Source organism: Panthera uncia, chromosome D2, assembly GCF_023721935.1.
Source record: "Panthera uncia isolate 11264 chromosome D2, Puncia_PCG_1.0, whole genome shotgun sequence".
Taxonomy (NCBI): Eukaryota; Metazoa; Chordata; class Mammalia; order Carnivora; family Felidae; genus Panthera; species Panthera uncia.
In genome coordinates, this window is record NC_064818.1 from 6,995,093 (window position 1) to 7,016,829 (window position 21,737).

The following is a 21,737-nucleotide window of genomic DNA, read 5'->3' on the forward strand; positions in this document are numbered from 1 at the left end:
GGCGCCCCCTTTTTTTTTTTTTTTTTTTTTTTTTTTTTAAGTGAGGCGGGTGGTGGTGGTTGAGCATCCGACTCTGGTTTCAGCTCAGGTCATGATCTTGAGGTTCATGGGATCAGGCCCTGTGGCAGGCTCTGTACTGAAAACACTGAGCCTGCTTGGGTTTCTTCTCTCTCTCCTCTCTCTCTGCCCCTCTCCCTCCCCCTCTCAAAATAAAATAAACTTTAAAAGATAGTCACATCTCTGATTTTAAAAATTCTGAAAATGATACGACCTGTTAACACTGTGACCTCAGACTGAAGTGGGCTTTCATAGTGTAGGCGGCGGGAAAAGCTGCACTTCAGCTGACACGAGGATATACTTAGTTACACAGACACACGGGCGCGCGTGCACACACACACACATACCTGGCGATGGTCAGACATCTCAGAGAGTGACAAAATGACTGATATCATGACATAATTTAGACCTCGAGTCAACTATTTTGTAATCAAATTTAGGGAACAAACTCATACCTGTTCGAACTGCTTTTCAGTTACAAACACTAAGCAGTGTTCGTGACACTGATTCTTGCCGATTTACAAACTATGCGCAGCGCCGTGAGGCAGTCATCTATCCACATCCCGGGTTGCCACACTAGCCCCGAGCATTTTAAAAGAACAAGATTTATTCATCTTTTACCCTTGGCACCAAGAATCTGCTAGGAGCTCAGTAAATGTTTACTGAGTTCACCAGTCACAACTCACAGAAGGAATCTAAAAATTGACGAACAGGAGGAAGGAACATCTTGCCCTCAAACAGCAAGAAAAATTTGAGAGGCTCCTTGAGGGTTTTACTTTTTTGACTGAGAATAGACACCAAAGCAAATATATCATCCTAATAAGGAAATGACCACAAGAGGCAATAACAGAAAAAAATTAAAAACTACTACTTATACTAATAACATTTAACAATTTTTAAATTAGAAATCAGAGTAGTTTGCAAGTGTGAGATCGCAGCTTATCAGTATTATCCACATTTCAAATGTCATGCAAAACAAATTGTATACCATTACTAAAGATAAATCGTTTTTCTTCAGTCTGTTGACAAATTTTACCTAGACTCCCTCATTCATTAGCTGACAAAAACCTTCTAATGAACATGTTCACAACAAAACGCTGGAATGTCTTTATTCTTCATTTTTTTATTCTGGTAAGTTACTAACAGAGTTGGAAAGTTGAGAAGCGAGCACTTTTTAAAGAAACAATGAAATTAAATATGATGTGCAAACACATTTTCACACGGCAAACCTCTCAGTGTACAATTCTACTATACCCCTTGTTTTACGGCCAAATCGCAGCTAGCTGCAAGGAAAGTGACCCTCAGACATCTCACTCGTACCTGTTTCTGAGCTTCCACTTTCTGCTTTCTGGTGGGATCGATTGCATCTACCATCCATTTGATTGTGAAGTATGTCACTGCACCAAATATCGTCAAACGGAAAATTAAACCAACAACTTCATTCCGACTCAAGGGACGAGAAAAGGCTTCAGCATGTACCATCTTGATTAACCTTAAAACACAAACAGAAATGTCACTAGGTAATAACTACATTGATTAAAACTGGGAGACTGAGATGTAGTTCACCCTCAGCAGGAAAAACTTAGTCAAATTCAACAATATCTACCTTAAAGGGTTTATTTTGAGGGAAAATTAATTTTCAAATGTTCAACAAACACATTTTAAGCTCTCTTTGGAAAATGAAGGCACATATTAAAACACTGAAGATTTATTATACTTTTTAATGAATTTTCCTAAAAGCTCACAGAATTTAAGCAGACAATAACTCTAGATGAAAAATGCATTCAATATCTTAAAGTATTTATTTACTCTTTTAAACAGCTTTTAAATAACCACTTCAGAAAATGTAGAGATACACGGACTATAACACTAACCCAACTGAAGAAGGCAGCCCATTACTAGTGTGAAAAGAATTTCTTCTAAGTGCAATGGACAGCAGGTGATTTCTGAGTGAAATTAAAACCGTGAACAGACTTGCTTCTCCCTCAGACTTACTTTTTTTAAATTTAATTTTTTTAATTTACATCCAAGTTAGTTAGCATATAGTGAACAATGATTTCAGGAGTAGATTCCTTAGAGCCCCTTACCCATTTAGCCCATCCCCCCCACACCCCCTCCAGTAACCCTCTGTTTGTTCTCCATATTTAAGAGTCAGACTTACTTCTAAAGGTTTTCAAGGCCTGCTTAAATTTAAACATGACATTTTCTCTATTAATAAGTGACGTTAAATTTTTTGAGGCATCCTATCGTTTCCAACAACCCAGCTAAATATGAAGCAATACATTCAAACATTTTTGAGCCACAAGATTATAGTACTCACCCAAGAGAGGAAAAAAGGAGGCAACATGCCTGCTTTGACATGCATCTCTGAGCAGCTAGATCAGTCCCGTACAGGCTTGCAGAAGGCATGCACGTGCCTATCAAAGGCAGTAACTACCCAGAAAACTAAGGCTGTTAGGGGATGATTTGACTATCACATTTTGCAAAATAGGATCTCGGCTTCGAACAATGCCATTAGTTTCTCATAGCGCAGGACCGTGCTGAGTGCTATGCTATACGAATAAGAGAGGGGGAGGCAGAGGGAGAGAATATATTCTGCACTCAGGTGAAAAGGAGTAAGTGAGACTTTGCACAGGCAGCTCAGCAACAGGTGAAAATCAGGAACTGCAAAGATTACCATCCATGGTCTTTTCTCCTCTAACATCAGGTTTGCCTTCTCACGCCTACTACCCAGTTAAAGACCTTCGCTGCCCTCCCCTGGGATAGCTCCGACAATTCCCCAAAGCTTTTCCTTTACTAACAGGATTTCCAAGCATTCAAGCATCCTAACCTAGCCCCAAAGAGGAACTTCTCACCCCTTCTGTAGCTGGAGGCACTGGTACCAGAAAACGCCACGTGTATTTTCCCTCTACAGTATTTGCCTGGTGCCCCAGATGGGCCAGTTCTCCCCCTTTATCCAGGATCAGTCAAATTCTATCCACATCTCAAAGCCTTCAGATCACATTGATATCCTGTATTATTCATGTGGCTCCATTATTGAGCTTATATAATGCCTAGCCTACTCAACCAGAATTCAACTCCTTATAAAAAGGGATTGATATCTTCTCCACATAAGAGAGAGGCTACTGAGTAATTATCTGTTCAAAAGATAAACTCCGACTGGAGAAAAACTTCCCACTCTATCATTCCAACAAAACCGCTGCCAGACTTTTGAACGATTTCCAAAACAGAAAGTCAAGGGTTCCACGTGTCTCCATCACTAGGGGCCATTTACTTCACAGCAGCACATCATTAACTTCAACTTACTTAACAAAATAACTGAAAGCCTTCATTTCAGATGAAGAAACTTTGACCTAGGGACATTAAGTGATTTGAGTCAAACCATAAAGCGCCTCCTGAACATGAATATATATATAATGCCTACTATATACTGGCATACGATAATGGCTAAGAGACAATGACTTTGCTCAAGGAACACACAGTCCAGTTATTAATTATATTTTTATAAACGGAGCTAGGGAGGAGCCACCTAATTAAAATCTCTCATGTAACAAACTGAAGTGTGCTTTCATCCGTCAGCACGGACTCCTAAAGAGGAGTTAACAGCACTCCGCTTCTGATAAGAGGAAAATTGACCGAGCTAACCTTCATTCCAACAGGGTCCATTTGAAAATGCAGTTGGAACCTGTGGAATCATTGTGTGGGGATATTATTCATACAGGAAAATAAGCCAGTAGGCAAAAATCAAGGTCTTATTAGCCTAATCTATGAAAACTAGTGACAGCTGAATAAAAGGATTCCATTTATTGAAAAGTTTGGGTTGCCGGAGATGAAACCGCCATCTGCTGGATGTTCGCCGAACTGCACGAACAACTAGGGCGATTTTCAGTACATCCCAGACATCGAGACAATGCCACTTTCGAATCCTACAGGGAGTATCATGACATAAAACCTGTTAGCTACACATATTCCTGTATTTAAGTTAGTGCCTGTCGTAGAGTACTCTAGACCTATGGCCACCCCTAAAACAGTAGTCCGTCTTTTACAATGACTTTGAAATCCTGAAATGAAACAGAAACTTCTACTTGTAGGTTGAAACTGTATATACTTTATTGTACACTCATCTATCATTCATACGACATTGATACACCTGCAATGTTAAGGCCGTTGCAGGAGCCGTGCCACGACAGCAGAAAACACAACCAAAGCTCCATTTGCGTACAACAGTAGGGCATGGGTTTCAATCGTGTATAGACGTTAGCGACGAACCAAATGCACACACAAATATGTACATAAACAGACAGTATTACGTGCAACTAAGAAAGAAACCCAAACGCTGCCAATTCGCAGTTATCTGTTAGGCAAACGTGATCCCAGGGAGTTTCACTTAGAGAGTTCTCCGTTTCGGGGCAGAAAACTTTTGGAAATCGGACCACCTCGTCACTAAGCAATCGACTGACAGCTGAGGGGCCGAGGGTAGAGCGTTTCGGTCCTATTGCACCGCGGGGTTGCAGAAAGTTTTTCTCAACCCCGGAGTCCCAGTTTCGCAGGCAACAAGGCCCCAGGAACACAGCCTGTGACAATGCCTGCCAACCTTCACATAAAGGACGCGTTATTACGGACAGCACCATCCTCTGCGAAAGCGAGCCCTGGCCCGAAGAACCGCCTCCGCCTCTGCACTAGGTGGTGGCAGCGCCGGGCCGACAGTCAGACCCGGCTCCCTCCGGCCGCCTCCGCCCAGGACCCCCCGGTGCCGAGGTCGCCCGGGACGCCCCCAAGCCCCCGCAGCGCCCCAGCTGCCTACACAGGTCCCCTCGCAAGTGGCATCAGTCAGAGGGGTAGCGCTAACGGGAGACCTAAGGGCCTAGGCCGGGCCGGAAGCCAAGGCGAGGCCCGGGACGCCCTTGGAGGTTAATCCGCGGGATACCAAGGGCTGCGGGACGCCGGAGGGGCGGCACCGAGGTGGGGCGTGGGAGGAGGGCGCGATGACCTCTCCTGCTCGGCTTCCCGGAGGCCAGCCGGTCCCCAAGGGGGCTCCGCGGGAGCCCGCGCCCGTCCCACGAGGACCCCGCTACTCACCCCAGGGCGGACACTGAGGCAGCAGAAGCCCTCAGCCAGCCTCACACAGGAAGGAAACGCCGCCTGGGAGAGAATGCTTCCGGCGGGAACCGTGACCCGCCCCCTCGCACGGAGCATGCGCCACCCCGGGCCGACGGCGAGAAGGGAGCGCGTTTCCGGCTCTCAGGAATGGCGGGGGGCCGCGGACGGGAGAGCGCTCGTCCCGCAAGATCTCTCTTGCCCTCTGCGGGACTGAGGCGCCCTCTGCGGGACTGAGGCTTCCCGCGAAGCGGGCGTGTCCGCTTGCAGCCCTCGCTCAGGCTCCGGGTTTAGCTGCGGAGTCTCAGAGGTACGATAGGGGAAGGCGCTGATCGCAGAAGGACCCTGCCCAGCTCGCGGGCTCCGGGTGCGACACTGACACATCGGGGAGCCTTCCTCATAGTGCCAGGAAATGCCCGGTGTCTCCGCAGAGTTCTTCCCTGACTCCTCCTCGATCCTAACTCCCGCCCTTAGCCCCTCACCCCACGTGAGGCCGCTGTTCCGTCTGTCCTTTAGCCAAAGCGCTGACGCGCATGGCCACCCCCCGCCCCTCACCATCTGCCTTTCAGTTTCTAGGGTGAGCTCACCCTCCTCCCCCGTCTCCGCGCGCTGACAAACACCTGGGGGTGGCGCCTGAAAATCCTGCAAAACAACTTTGCAGCCCACCCAGGCAGGACCGGTATTCGGAGCAGAATAGGTTATCTGGTACCAGGTTTTGCATTTCGGTGACTTCCCTTTTTCTTCTACACCTTCCCCTTTCCAGAATGAGAGAGGTGACACCAGAGGTCCCCAGGGAGCAAGGCCCGCGCCTCCTGAAAACACACAGGCTACCAGGGGGCAAGATGACATTAGCCACTGTTTCCAGATACTTCCTTCAGATAGAGGAGGTGAGACTACGAAGCAGTGAGACGGTTGCTCTCTACCCTCCTCTTTCTGCTTTGGCCATCGTCTCTGATATCTGAAATTCTGCAGCCTGATAGTAAAAGTTAGTGTATGCCACCCTTGTTACAAGCGTGTGATGCTGGGGTGAGGAAAGTCGCTGCAGTATATTGAAAGCCTACTAAGTATCAGGCTGTAGGCTTCAGTGTGCTTCAAATCCATAATTTAAATTCCTCAAAAAACCCAGTCCTCTGAAGTAGCCATTGCTTTCTCTGTTTTTATAGATGAGCAGATTTTGAGGCTTGGGGAAAGAAACTTTCCCAAGTTCCTGTACCTAATTGGCAAATTTCACTGGAACCAAGTCTGTCTAATTCACACCCTACACTTTACACTTTCTCTTTGAGATAGTAGTTTCATCCCAGTTATGTTTTAACGTTTAGCTGAAAGAAGACTATGAAATGACAAGATCATAAGGCTTTAAAGGGTGAGGATGAGGTGGCAGGGATATGTAAATATTTTAAAACTGTGCTTGGGTTCAATGGCAATTAGGATGGAATTTAATACTCAATGATATGAAGATAGGTTTGGGAGGGCTAGACTCATTAGAGAGGAGATAGAACTTTGGGAAGAACAGGATGATGATGAGACCTGGACGATGTTTACAAAGAAACAAAAAACAAACAACACAAAAACCCACAAACCCAAACCCCAAAACCATGGTTGCTCAGCAGTCTTGGCAGAGGCTCTCTACTGGTTCCCTAGGATTATCCTCTGTCTGAGTCAATCTGAGCTTGGATGCTCCTGGAACATGCATTGCCAGAGCTAAAAGGCAGAGAATACTGAAGGAAAGAACTTTAGGTGTCCCACTAGAGTAGTCACGCTCTCCAGTAAAGAAAAGGAGCTGCAAAGTTCAAGATGGTCATGGATTTCCATCCTTCACGGAATGAAAATGCACCGAGTAAAGACCTCACCTGCCTTATGCTAAGGATCAGGGTGACCAGTCTGCTCAGCCTGTCTGGCACCAAGAGGGTTTTTGGAACTTAGGACTTTGATTGCCAGAACAGAGGAAGTCTCAGGCAAACCATGAAGCGTTGGTCCCCTCTTGGGGACACCTTAAATGAATTCTAGAATGAAGGGGAGCTCCCAATGTGATTGTCTCTAGTCTCAATTCACCTGGAGGATGTATGATTGTACAGGAAGTTGTTGGATAAAGCAGCCAAGACGGGTGCTAAAGAGTCGACATGCCCCCAAATCAATGCTGCTGCTCATTCCTTTTCCAGTGCCTTGGCTGGACACCAAGTATCTACACACATACCTCTTGGACATAATTTACATTTAGCAAATTCTTAAGAAGCCTCTTATGTCTGGGTCCTAAGACGTCAAATTACTGCCTTCCCACATACCATGCATGTTCATTTCCAGCAATCACTAAATCAGTGAGGTTCTTCCAGAATAGAGCTGAGTGAACATATGCTTTTCATCCCAGGATAGCTTTATATAATCCCTGGCAGCATAAAACACCATATTTGGCCCACAGTAGGGGCTCAATAAATAATTCATTATCTATAATATTAATCAGGAAATTATAACAACAGATTTTTTTGTGGACTTCCTGGGCCTTCCCCCTGTGATCGTTGGAATCAAGATATTAAAAATAATTATTGCATTTATTATTGAAAGTTAGGTTTTGGGTTTTTGTCTTATTTTCTTTCCTTTTAATCAATGCCTCCTAAAACAGTTTATGGCTATTCTTCGAACCACATGGAATTGAATTATCCCTTACTTTTGTTAGGATGGGAGTGTGATTAATTTGCTCTGCAGCCAAAGTAAATCTTTGTACTGCATCCTGAAGGGGAAGGGATTCCTTAGATTGGGGTTCTCAGATTTCATTGTGGGCCTGTACAGTTGGACAACATGGCAAAATGCAGATTCCCAGGTCCTAGCCTTAGAAGCTCCCATGTAACTGCTCTAAGTTTTAGCCCAGGGGTTTGAATGTTGAATAAGCATCTGAGATGGTTTGCACATGGGTAGTTTTGGATCACACTTTGAGAAACTCTGCTCTAGTGAGTGATGATTTTAGATGTATTTTTGCAAAAATCTCTATTGCCCCAGTCCCCAAAGCCTATCTGGTCAGCTGAACCATTAAGTCAGCTGGGATATATCAAGATATCAAGACAAGGAACCCTCATGATCAGATTCAAAATAAAATCTCTTTGGAAGGAGAAACAAATCTGAAATTTGTGGATAAGTAAGCACAGTAAACCTGACCATGTTTGTTGTTTGTTAGAAATGATTCCCTTGACAGTGATTTAGAAAGAGCAGAACTTTGGGGCTCCTGGGTGGCTCAGTCCATTAAACATCTGACTCTTGATTTGGGCTGAGATCATGATCTCGCAGTTCATGGGTTCAAACCCTGTGTCAGGCTCTGCACTGATGGCATGGAGCCTGCTTGGGATTCCCTTTCTGCCCCTCCCCCACTTGCATTTTTTCTGTCTCTCTCTCTCAAGATAAAAAAATAAACTTTAAAAAAATAGAAAAGAGCAGAACTTCAACAAATAGATAAAGTTATATAGCAGTAATTATGCCAGTATAATAGTCACTTGGTAGCCTTGGTTCTTTTAAAAACATTTCATCAGTATAGAATAATCATTATTATTTTGACAAGTTAAATAGAATGGTTGGAGAAGAAAAGTAAAGCAAGAATATGAAGCTGTGCCTGAAGCCATAAAAGCACTGTGAAAGACCAAGATTAAGTGCTTGAATCTCCAATAGAAAGAATAAGATGGAGTTGAGGCAAAAGGAACGAAAAATTAAAATTTCAGCAGTTTGGAAGGAATGGAAAGATGAATTGGTAGCCCCATTCTATAAAAAGCACAGAGAGCTAAAAGATGCAATAGCCAAGTTTAAAGAACATGTCGTAAATCTACTTTTCATGCTTCTGTGTTTTCAATTTCACACATAATTTAGGAGCGCCTGGGTGGCTCAAGTATCCAACTCTTGATTTCGGCTCAGGTCATGATCTCATGGTTCATGGGATTGAGTCCCACGTCAGGCTCCATGCTGGCTGTGTGGAGCTTGCTTGGGATTCCCTCTGCCCCTCCCCTTCTCCCCCCCCCCAAAATAAACAAACTTTAAAAAATTTTTTACACGTAATTTAAAATATGCGTGTATGTGATTTTCTAATGTTATCAGGATGGCACTAAGCCACAACCTTACATCGCTACACGATCCTTTTTCTTAAACACTACTGCCAAGTGGACCTTTTTACAGTTTAGGTGAGCAATAAACATCATCTAGAACTTGAGTATTTATTTTAAATCTGCAGTATTTTATCACTCAGCTTCATACAGTACTGAAAATAACACTGTTCAAGTGATACTGTCTGTGGAAAGTCACGATCCATCAAAACAGAATTGCTTGGGAAGAAGTCTAACCTTACTATAGATTCATTAGCAGAGGATTTAAAGCACAGGCGAATGAGTCCTCTTCCCTAGGGTTCGTTTGGGACCTTCATAAGTGGTCTTCCATATGGTGTTTTACATGGGAGAGGAGATGCGAAGGATTGGGTGAGAGGAACAAAGATATGAATTCATCAGCCAAAACTGAAGAAACAGTAGTTGAAACATTAATTCTCAATTTCTGTAACAGCGGATTGATAGATGAAGCATAAAACAAGACCAGATGCTGTGGTTTCCAGGATGCACTTGGCTCCCCATCCTTTATAACCTGGAGCATTTTTTTGCCGTAAGTAGGTCACTTGCTTGCTCTCATTTACCTGATTCTAAGAAAATGCCCTTGAAAGTATTTGGAAAAGAATGTGTGCTGGTGCTTAACATTCAAAAAAAATATTAAGATTGTGTAAACCCTTCCCCTGCCCCCATTTCTCTATTAGAATATGTTGTAACCTTGAAACACATGTGAAACTGAAATGGAAAAGAAGAATTTGAGATCTCTTATTTTCTAAGCACAAAGACACTAAAATCTGTGCCCATCCTGTTAGCCCCCGTGATTTCACTCTACGTAGCACTGGCACAGTGTTCACCTCACAGATTCTAATTGGGGTTTAAGTTTTTTGTATTCTCTTATCACATGCCAGCTGCTTGAGAAAAGAGGATGCCTCGGACATAGGCAGGGCTTAAATGCTTTCTTAAAATGTATTTATTGAGGTATAGTTGACATACAATGTTACGTTAGTTTCAGATGTACAACACAGTGATTCAACAACTCTCTACCTTACTCAGCGCTCTCCGTGGTAAGTGCGGTCACCATCTGTCACCATGCAAGGTTATTACCATATTATTGACTATATTCCCTTTTCAGCCCCGTGTCCTGTGTATTTTATAACCAGGAGCTGAATCCCCTTCACCTATTTCACCCATCTCTCCACTCTCAACTAGGGTTTTAATTAATTGACTTTTTCCCCCTGCAATCTGACATATCTCATGGGGCTTTGGAGGCTCTATTACTGCAGATTTAATCTGACCGAGAGGGGGAGAAAAAAAGGGCAGGAAGGATATACAGTCCAAAGATAGGAGATGTGGAATCAAACCATTTTATTGACCGTATGTATATCATCACTTTGTCTTTGGTAGGTCCGTTCCTAACGTGTCCATCAGAGACCAGTCCCATCAGGGTGAGTCTTGGTACACATGGGATTTAGGAACATAGACACTGAGGCGCAACAGACCTGGGTTTGTATGGACAATCTGCTGTTTACTAGCTCTGTGATTTGGGGCAAGCTATAAAGTTGTAAAGCCTCAACTTCCCCATCTTTCATACGGGGACAGTAGCAGTACACGTGCCACGGAGTGGCACTGAAAATTAAATGAGACGGTTTCAGGGAAGTGCTGAGCTCTGTGCCTGACGCTTAGCAAGTGCTCAATAAACATGCTGTTGTAACATCCCAGGTGATGTTTTTTATTGTACTATGAAATGATGTTCTCTCATTTCCCGAAGTCTGTGAGGACAAAGATTCCTTCCTATCTGCTTATTGTTTGTTTGCACGAGGACTTCACCTCCCAAGTTTTAACCATGGCATTTTGTCTGGGAATATTTCCTCTGACTAGTGAAAAGGCCGTGCCCCTGTCTCCCTGACCTCTTGATTCTCTCATTCTCGATCTTAATACACTCATCTGGCTGAGTCTTACTGATTAGTAGTCAAGAAACCATTTATGATAGTTCTATAAAACCCGTAAGATTCCATCCTTATGACCACCAGACAATTACATTTAAAATACTGATCAATCCATGAAAATAGCTACCTGGATATTTCTCAGTTCACCAAAGACCATTATTGATACTGGCTGTTGTTCCCATCTGTCTAATAACAGCCATTTATTGAGCTTATACTTCTTGCTTTCATGGAGTTCTAAAGACTAAAACGTCTTATAAAAATGCAAGTCCTCACAGAGCTGTTGATTTTTTTTTTTTAAGCTCAAGGTTTATCCCATATTTCACCCCCATTTCTTACTTGTTTAGGGAAAACTTTCTGCCTTAGATTGCTGAGTGGGTTTTACACAAGAAAAAGAACTTAGTTCAGTGGGTGAAAGTGAGATGCTGAACCAGACTGGAGATTTTAGACGTCGATACTTTGCATGTCTGATCTTTCCTTTGCAAACTACAGCCAGAGATTTTGGACGTCGATGCTTTGCATGTCTGATCTTTCCTTTGCAAACTCCACTTTCTTATTACACTTGGGGACTGTCATAACATCAGAGCTGCTATTCTTCGTATAGAATTTAATTCATTTGAGCACAACACAGTTAAAAAAAAAAAAGTTTACTATGTGCAACTCAGGCCAACGCTCCTAAAATTGAAGGAGTTTTGCTGAGCAAAAGAAACGTGATGTCCTGTTTAGAGCTTGAGTACATGGCTTTCAAAGGCAAAGCCAAGGTCACACCTTGCTGATTTTAGATGTTTAAGACTGAGATACATACTAGACCTTCTTCTTTCACCTTAAAAAGGCCCAGCAATAGAGGACTGGCAAGCTAACATTAAAATCGCTTTCTCGTCTCTTTAGTGTCAACGTTTCTGGAACTGGAAAAACAAAACAAAGGTGTAAGTAAAAAAAGGAAGAAAGAAAAGCCTGTAACTTGAGTTACAGAAGTACAGGAAACAAATCAAGTCCCATTCAGCTTCAAAACATTATACCTGATAGAGTTTCACACAGCTTTCTCCTTTCCAGTCTGCTTCTTACTAAGTTTGAACTCCAGACTCATAATGGAGCTGTCATTGCTGAATGAGGCCCAGTGCCAGAGGCATGGCCCACACCCATTTCTTTATGTCTTCTGTGTTCTCAGGTAAACAGGGGATCACAAAAGGGGTCATTAAGGAAAGGAGACAAAGAGGTTGACTCCCCAGCAGTGGTTTTTTCCCCCTATGGTGTTGAGATGCTAATGATTCTTTGTATTTATTTGTTTAGTTGTTTGATTTTTATTTGAGAGAGAGAGAGAGAGAGAGAGAGAGAGAGAGAGAGAAGCTCAAGCAGGCTCCATGCCCAGTGCAGAGCCCAATTTGTGGCTCAATCCCACAACCCTGGGATCATGGCCTGAACCAAAATTAAGAATTGGATGCTCAACAGACTGAGCCATCCGGGTGCCCCAAGATGCTAATGATTCTTTTTTTAATTTTTTTGAAAATGTTTATTTTTGAGAGAAGAGAGAGAGCGAGCACGGAGGAGGGGCACAGAGAGGGAGACAGAGGATCCGAAGCAGGCTGTGTGCGGACAGGGAGCCCTATGCGGGGCTGAAACTCACGAACTGTGAGATCTTGCTCAGAACTGGAGTTAGTCGCTTAACCGACTGAGCCACCCAGCCGCCCCAAGATGCTAATGATTCTTAAGCAGCTGAAAGCAACATTAGAATTCTGTCTAGATGATCTTGATTCTCAGGCTGGACAGTATTCCACCTTCCATATTCTGATCCATCCATCATTCAGTTCTCCTTGTGCTAGATAAACTGGCTTTATATTGTCTATTATCATGTTGTCCTCATAGGCTAGTATTTAAGGAGTCTCCCCCCACTCCTCCCTTGGAACTCTTGGATGTAAACGAGGAACAGTTAAGTGAATGGTGTCTAAAGTCATGAAATACAATGACTGTTTTTTGTGGGGAGAGGGAGAAGAGTAAATAATGATATTTCTTCAGCCGAGTGAATCATAAACATTTCCAGCACTCGAACTTACATATGTAGGCAAAAGCAGAAGGCAACTAAAAACCTCTCCAGGGGACATTCTTCCTCTTTCTTTAGGAATGTGGGGTCGATGAGGCTCCGTTTTCATGATCATTCCCAAATTCCGTCTCTGTGCCCAATCAGTACTGAGGTGTCAGGTACAAATACAGCCTCGTCAGGATAGTTTCAAACACGCAAGACACGGATTATTGGGTACGGTGTGTGAGAAACTCTGAGAATACTAAATGAAAGGGCCGGTTGTGTGGCCTGTCCCGTGTTAGGTAGGCTTTCTGGGTTCCCTCCTCTGGAAGTGGGACCAGCCTCCTAATTCCACGACTCCATGATTCTTTCTGACCTGAGTGTGGAGGGACTTCTGTTTGAATGTTTCCCCCTTTGGACCCCATAACTGAATGCTAAATTTGAATTCTAGCTCTGGGGGTATAGTTAAAATATTAAGTACCAAAGATTTCCAAGATTCGTGTAATAATACTTGGTGAGCCACCCACCATTTTGCCAGTCCTAAATTTTCCACAGTGTGGTTTCACGTTTGTGAAGGTCTGAAATCTTGGTATGTCCGGAGGGGTCTCGTTGCTTTACGCCAAAGAACTTAGCTGCAGTGATCCCTCCCCTCATCCCCACTCCTACCCCATCTGAAGGTCACAGGGTGAAGATGGAGGAGGTCTCCTATTCTCCACCCTGTCCCTAGATGACAGTACAGAACAACAGTAGGAAGCCGGGTCTAGAAACACCATGCCCTCCTTTTGTGGAGAGACCAGCTGGCTACTAAGAATGTTGTCGAGGCTGGCAAAAATGATACTACACAGAAAGCAAATGCAAGAAAGCATTAAATATCAATACATTAAGGGCTACAACAAGAAATTAAAAAATTTTTTTTTCTTTTAATCTTTATATTTGAGAGAGAAAAACAGAGTGCAAGCCGAGGAGGGGCAGAGACAGAGGGAGACACAGAATCGGAAGCAGGCTCCGGCTCTGAGCTGTCAGCACAGAGCCGGACACCAGGTTCAAAGTCATGAACCTTGAGATATGACCTGAGCCGAAGTCGGACGCTTCACTGACTGAGCCACCCAGGCGCCCCAAGAACTTTTAAGAAAGGGAAGTGTGGTTAATATAAAATAAACCCCATCTCCCACAGCAGATCATGGCTTTCAGGATATGAGCTCATGAACAACAGAGTGGAAAAGAGTCTTTTTTTTAAATTTATTATCAATATTATTGTTGGATTCTCTTGTAAATTCCCTATTTTCCGTGAAACCCGGAACTTGCCAATGAAGGTTTTAGCTAACAGGACACTTTTCAGGAATGTATCTGTTACTACCTCCAGTTGGTGAGAGATGACTGTGACAGATTTATCATGTTTTAATAGAGAGCTAAAGAGGAAGAGTGGAGGGGCGAGGACACAGATTTATCGCCACTTACTTGTTCATTTGGAACTTTTACTGACAGAAAAAATATTTCCTCTTTTTTTTTTTTAAAGAAGATTTTAAAATCTCATTCTCTAGGAAGTAAATTCAGGAGTAAGAAATGCCACACCCGTTCTACATAGTACAGTTGATTGTTAATTTCATTGACTATTGACATGCTGAGTGGTGGGTTAAGCTTGTAACCCATCTCTTTACTCAAGTGAGAAACCAACATTAAGAAAGATAGGACGTGCATTTTTCCCCTTGATAAAGACACCTGCTGTTCCAGTGTCATAGAAACGGTTAGAGAAGATCTAGATACAGATTTAGAAGGATAGAATTTCCCGGAATCACATTCTCTCAGGATTGAAAGGAATATTAAATGTCATTGACTCTTCAACTCAAGGCAGTGTAGAATTGTAGAAAGGATGTCTGCTATGGAATTGAGGGGACCTGGGTCAGATCATAGCCTTGCCACATCGTAGCTATGTGTTTTAGGAAATTTAATCTCTCTGAGCCTTAGTTTCTCGCCTATAACTTGTGAATAGTGACTACATTATAAGTTTGGGGAGGATTGAAGGTACTGTATGTAAAGGACCTAGGACAGACACAATAGGCATTTAGTAAATGACTGGTGGTTGTTATCAAAATTGTGCCACCAACTGGTCATAAAACTTACTGGAACATTCCCAGTGATGTGATTCCCAACTGTTGGGAAGCCCAGGTCATGTTTGAAGAGCTCTTCTGTGTTCGCCCTTTTACAGAGCCAAATTCCTTCCCCCCTAGAACTTCGATCTGCTGTTCCCATTCTTGCCGGCGGGGCTGCGTAGGCTATGTCTGTCACCTGATTGAATGCGCCGCCGAGAATGGAACAAATATGCCTTCAGAGTGGTATGACTGGTGAGGACACTACAGACGTATCAGCACAACTCAGAGTCAGACTAGCTCCCTTGTCCTGGCAGCCACCAGATACCTACTGAACTTGCTGTTAACGAAGCCCGTTCATCATCCTCACAAGAGCTGAGCCAAAGTTTGTCACGGTTTTGAGGGAGAGACTCAAGCGCAGAAACTTACAATGAAATCTTTATTATATTAATTAATAAATTGGTAAAATTTCACTTGAGTCATGCTAGTATTTTTGAATATTTCATCAATTCTGCCGTTCTGTGGCATACGTATACGGTAATGTAACTGACAAACGGGCATTTTCTTTAACTGACACTCAATATAATATTTAATATGTGCCAGGCACTATTCTAAGTGCTTTGCATATATTAACTCACTCAATTCTCACTCATATTTACCCTATGTAGTAAGTACTATTATTATCTACAGACAAGGAAACCAAGGCACCGAGAAGTAAAGTAACAGAGTAACACTAGCTTTCCAAGGTCAAATAGCTAGTAGATGGCAGAATTAGGATTTGAACCAGTCTGTCTGGTTCCAGAGCCTGTGTTCATACTGATGCCCTTCCCCAAATTTGTTGAAATTAAAAAAAAAAAATCTGTTACTTAGATTGTTAGAACTTCTTAAAAGCAAAAAACAAAGTATAGTGAATTAGTGCTGCTAGATTCACAACCTCCAAGCTTTATGCAAACATTATTAGAGAATATCTTTTGAATTACTATGAACATTTATGAGAGTCCAAAATGTTGATTGGAAGCAATATCTAACTCCATTCTAAGCAAGACTAGGCTGGCTTGTATATATATATATATATATATATATATATATATATACACACACACACACACATTTTGGAGAGAGAGCACAAGCAAACAGGGGAGAGGGGAAGAGGGAGAAAGACAGAATCTTAGGCAGGCTCCATGCCTAGCACAGAGCCCGACATGGGGCTTGATCCCACGAACCTGGGATCATGACCTGAGCCAAAATCAAGAGTCAGCCGCTCAACCAACGGAGCCACCCAGGCACCCCAAGACTAGGGTTCGAATAATGTTCTGTTTTATATTTCCACAACATAAGAAGAACTAAGAAGAAGTTAATGGCTGCCTCTGAATCTTGGTCTTATTCTGATAAAAATTGTTTTCAAATATTTTAACAGCATTGTATCATATTTGAGTGTTATTTTAAATTAGCATATGGTAAAATTGTGCGTAAGTGCATGTGTGTATAGGTCTTAGAATTTTGATACAATAGATTCATATAACCACCACTGCAATCAAGACACGTAACAATTCCATTATCTTACAAAACTACTTTGTGTGACTCTTTTTAATTACTTCCTCAACCCCTGGCACCCACAGATCTGTTCTCCATCCCTGGAGTTTTGTCTTTGTGAGAATAAGACGTCAATTAAGTCACGCAGTGTGTAACCTTTTGAGACTGGCTTCTTTTATTCGGCATTCCTTTGAGATGCACCCAAGATGTTGCATACGTCGGTAATTCATTTGTTTTTATCGCTGAGTAGTATTCCGTGGTCATACAGTTTGTTCATTCAGTCATTGAAGGACACTTAGGTTGTTTCTAGTTTTTGGTAATTATGACCGGAGCTTTTATAAACATTTGTGTGTAGGTGTTTGTGTGAGCAGAAGTTTTTGTTCCCTTAGATACTGAGGAGTGGAATTGCTCGGTCACATGATGGAAGTATTTTTAGCTTTATGAGGAGCTGCCCAACTCTTTTCCACAATGGCTGTACCCTTTTACATTTCCTTGAGAATGTGCGAGCATTCCGTTTCTTCTGCATTCTCACCAGAATTTGACAGTATCGGTATTTTTTTAAGTATTCTAATAGGTATCGAATTGTGGTTTTAATAGGCATTTCCTCTAATGGCTAATGATATTCACATCTTTTCGTGAGCTTATTTGCCATGCATTAATCTACTTTGGCAAAACACCTGTTCAGGTCTTTGGTTTATTTTACAATTGGATTGGTTGTGTTCTTACTGTTGAGCTTGGAGGATTCTTTACGTATTCTGGATCCAAGGCCTTTGTCAGTATGTGATTTGCAGATGTTTTCTTCTAGTCTTACCTTTTTATGCTCTTGCTAGTGTCTTTTGTAAGGTTTTAAATTTGGATCGAGTCCAAGTTATCAGTTTTTTTCATTTATGGATCATGTGTTTGGTATCATGTGTAAGAACTCTTTGCCATACCTAGGTCATAAAGACTTTCTCTAAAGATTTCTTCGGCAAGCTTTATATTTTACATTTAAATCTATGATACATTTTGAGTTCATTCTTGTATAAAGTGTGAATTTGGGGTCGAGGTTCATTTTTAAGTGTATGAGTGTCTAACACCTTTTGTTGGAAAGACTATCCTTTGGACCTTTGTCAAAAATCACTTGGCCGTATTTGTGAGGATCTCTTTCTGGGTTGTCTGTTCTGTCCCCCCGATCTATGTGGCTGCCCCTCCACTGTCACCACCCTGTCTTGGGTAATCTAGCTTTATGGCATAACTTAAAAAATCAGGTAGTGTGATTTCTTCATCATTATTCTTTTTCAAACTTATTTTGCCTTTTCTATTTCCTTTGAATTTCCTTGTTAATTTTAGAATCAGCTTGCCTGTATCTACTAAAATCCTCCTGGGATATTTAATAGAATTGAGTTAAATCTGTACATGGGCTTAGGGAGCTGAGTTTTTTCGTCCCTGAACATGATATGTCTTCCTGTTTATTTAGGTCTTTTTTAAAAATTTCTTTCATTAGTGTTTTGTAGTTTTTAGCCTACAGATCCTGTTTATGTTTTGTTAAATTTATTCTTAAGTATTTAAATAATTTAGGAGCCATACTAATGATTTTAAAAAAAATCAATTTTGGTTGTTCATCCGCTGGTATGCAGATAAGATTATTTTTGTGTTTTACCTTATGTCCTGTGACCTTAACTTTACTCAGTTCAAGGGGGAGGTTTCTTTGGTCACTTCTTTTGGTTTCAATTATGTCATCTGCAAATAGGGACATTTTCGTTTCTCCCTTTTCAATGTTTATGCCTTTTATCTCTTATTCTGGCCTTATTATACTGGCTAGGAGTTCTAGTAGAGCATTAAATAGCGATGGTGAGAGGGGACATCTTTGTCTTGTTCCTGATCTGAAGGGGAAAGCGGTCAGCTTTTCATCGCTAAGTATGATATTAGTTGTTAGCTTTTTGTACATGAACTTTAATGAGGTTGAGGGAGCCCCCTTCTTTCTTAGTTAGCTGACTTTTTTTTTTTTATCTTGAATGGATATTGAATTTTTTCAAGTGCTATTTCTTTATCAGCTGACATAATTATGTAGCTTTTCTTCTTTAGTCTACTAATAAAGTAGATTACATTGATTTTTTTTTAAAATACTGAAGCAGCCTTGACTTTTCAGGATAAGCTCTGCTTGGTTGTGGCAGTGTATAATTAAAAAAATACTTAGGTGTTCAATTTGTTAAGGTTTTCCCTGATTTTTTATATCAATGTTTATAAGAGATATTAACCTATAGTTTTTGTTTTGTTTGTTGTTTGGTTTTTTTTTATCACCTTTGTTTGGCTTTCATATCTGGGTAATGTCAATTTTATAAACATGACTTGGGAAGCGTTCCCTCCTCTTCTGTTTTTGGAATAGTTTGTGTTAAAGTGGTAGTTCATCTTTATATGTTTAGTAGAATTCTACAGTGTAACTGTCTAGGTCTGGAAAATTATTTTGGAAGGTTTTTAAAAAATGTATAGTTACAGGATTCTTTAGGTTGTCTATTTTCTCTCTGATGAATTTTAGTAGTTTGCTCTCAAGAACTTGTTAATTCTACCTAGGTCATATTTATGTGTTTAGAGTTGCTTTTTGCATTCCCTTGTTATATCAGGTTCTGTAGTGATATCCTCTTTTCGATTCCTGATATTGGTCATTTGTATTTGTTCTTTGTTCAGATTTATAAATTTCACTTATCTTAAGGGATCAGTTTTTCATTACTTTTCTCTATTAATTTTTCTTCAATTTCATTTATTTCTGCCCCTAGCTTTTTTATTTCCTTCCTTCTGCTCGCCTTAGGTTTATTTTGCTCTTTTTTGGCTTTTGTTTTTGTTTGTTTGTTTGTGTTTTTAAGATCAGTAATTTGACACCTTCCTTCTTTTTTAAATCTAAGCATTTAATGCTGTAAATTTCCCTCTTGCACTGCTTTAGCTGAAGCCTACAAATTTTGACATGTTGTGTTTTCATTTTTATTCAGTTCAAAATATTTTTACCTTTCTCTTTTGACTTCTCTTTGACCATAAGTTATTTACAAGGGTGTCGTTTACACATGTTAGATTTTCTTTTCATTTTTCCTGTTATTTAATCCTAATTTAAATCCATTATGATTGGAGAGCATAATTGGTGTGATTACAATTCTTTCACATATTTTTGGGCTGGTGTTATGATCCAGGATATTGTCAGTCTTGGCGAACATTCCACATACATTTGAAATGATCTGCTATTGTTGGGTGGAGTAATCTGTAAATATCTGTTGAATCTAGTTGGGTTGGTGGTGGTGTTCGGTTCTTCTATATCCTTGCCAACTTTGTTTACTAGTTCTGTCCATTGCTGAGAGAGGAGCGTTGCAATCTCCAAATGTAATTGTAGTTGTGTCTGTTTCTCCTTTCGGTTCTTTTAGTTTTTGATTCATGCATTTGGTAATGCTCCAACTTTTGATAATTTTGGTTTATTTTTGCTCTTTAGTCTACTTTGATGTTAATATAGCTCCTCCACTTTGTTTTGATTCGTGCTCATATAGCATATATTCTTCCATCCTTTTCTTTTTAACCTTTTATTTTAACCTTTTATTTTATTTGAATTCAGATGTTCTTTGTATCCATTCTGCCACTTTGTGTGTTTTAATTGTCATATTTAAGACCATTTCCAGTTAATGCAATTCTTGATTTATTTGGCTCTTTGATATATTTGTTTTTTGTTGATTTCCTTTTTTGAATTTTCCCCCTCATTTCTCTGTTTTCTCTTTCCTGCCTTATTTTGGGACATAGAATTTTTGTTAGTATTCTCTTTTATCTATTGTGTTTTTCACTATATATCTTTGTAAAAAAAAAAAAAAAGCCCTAATGGTTGCTCTTGGGATTAAAATATAAATGTTTGATTTTCCGCAATCTATGTGGAATCAATATATGTTACCATTCATTTCAAGTGGAATGTGGAAGTCTTATCATTATTTCACTTAGATCTCTTTACGCTCTATTTTACAATTGTCTTATGTATTGCGTTTACATAGGTTGAAAGTTCAATAAGACACTTTTGCTTTCAAACATGAACTGTATTTTAAGGAACTCAAGAGAAGAATAGCCTATTATGTTTACCTAGATATTTACGATTTCTGTTGTTCCTCATCCATTCCCAATGTTCCAGGTTTCCTCATGGTATAATTTCCCTTCTAAGAACTTCCGTTAGCAGTTCTTTAGAACAGGTCTGGTGGCAATGAATTCTCTGTTTTCCTTCCCTGAGAATGTGTTTGTTTCAACTTCATTTATGAAGAATATTTTTCCTGGATTTTGAACTCTGGGTTGAAGGGTTGGTTTTTATTCTTCCAGCACTTTAAGCTGTTCCATTTTATGCTACCCTCCATAGTTTCTGATGAGAAACGTACAATCATTGAGTTGTTGCCTTGCAAATAATGCCTCTTTTTTTTTTCTGCCTGCTTCCATGATTCTTTTTGTTTGTCTTCAATTATCAGCAGTTTGATTATACTATGTTTGGGCATGCATTTCTTTGGGTTTATCATGTTTAGAGTTCACTGAGCTTCTTGACTCTGTATGTTTCTGTTTTTTACAAAATTCAGAAAATTTTTAATTATCTTTTCCAATATGTCTTAACTGCATTGTATTCTTTCTATTCCTCTTCTAGATCTCCAGTAACGTGGGTATTAGATCTTTCAGTTTTGTTACATTGGTCCCTGATGCACTGTTCATTTTTTTCCCATTATTTTTCTCTTCATCGTTCAAATTGAATAATTTCTGTTGAGTTATCTTCAAATTCTCTGATGCTTTCCTGTGTCATCTCTGTTCTGTGATTGAGTCCATCTACGGAGTTTATTTTGGTTATTGTATTTTTCAGTTATAAAATTCAGTTTTGTTGTTTATATCTTCAGTGTTTGTATTCAAGGATATTTCCTCTCCTTTTTTTAAAATGTTTATTTATTTATTTTGGGGGGGGGGG

General features: G+C 40.8%; 1 protein-coding gene and 1 long non-coding RNA gene across 7 annotated transcripts in view; one reads left to right on the top strand and one right to left on the bottom strand.

The window, feature by feature from the left end:
• The window catches only part of ATAD1 (ATPase family AAA domain containing 1), a 53,580-nt gene extending 48,367 nt beyond the window's left edge, over positions 1-5,213 (bottom strand). The window contains exons 1-2 of one of the 2 annotated variants that reach the window (XM_049646049.1): positions 5,137-5,213; positions 1,378-1,549 (exon numbers count right to left, since the gene is read on the bottom strand). In XM_049646049.1, the coding sequence (XP_049502006.1) occupies positions 1,378-1,539 (162 nt within the window). In that variant the 5' untranslated portion in view covers positions 1,540-1,549; positions 5,137-5,213. Of the gene's footprint in view, positions 1-1,377; positions 1,550-2,377; positions 3,483-5,136 lie in introns of those variants that run through there. The other variant, XM_049646048.1, reaches the window with a different exon arrangement.
• Positions 5,214-5,252: 39 nt separating this feature from the next.
• On the top strand, positions 5,253-16,227 carry LOC125933190 (uncharacterized). Of its 5 annotated transcripts, none has more exons than XR_007460880.1 (6): positions 5,253-5,464; positions 5,918-6,041; positions 9,682-9,777; positions 10,228-10,285; positions 10,626-10,666; positions 14,120-16,227. It is a non-coding gene; the product is annotated as an uncharacterized LOC125933190 (long non-coding RNA). The 5 variants fall into 5 exon arrangements; XR_007460882.1 differs by having other exon boundaries at positions 15,410-16,227; XR_007460881.1 differs by lacking the exon at positions 10,228-10,285 and having other exon boundaries at positions 5,257-5,464.
• Positions 16,228-21,737: the final 5,510 nt, after the last annotated feature.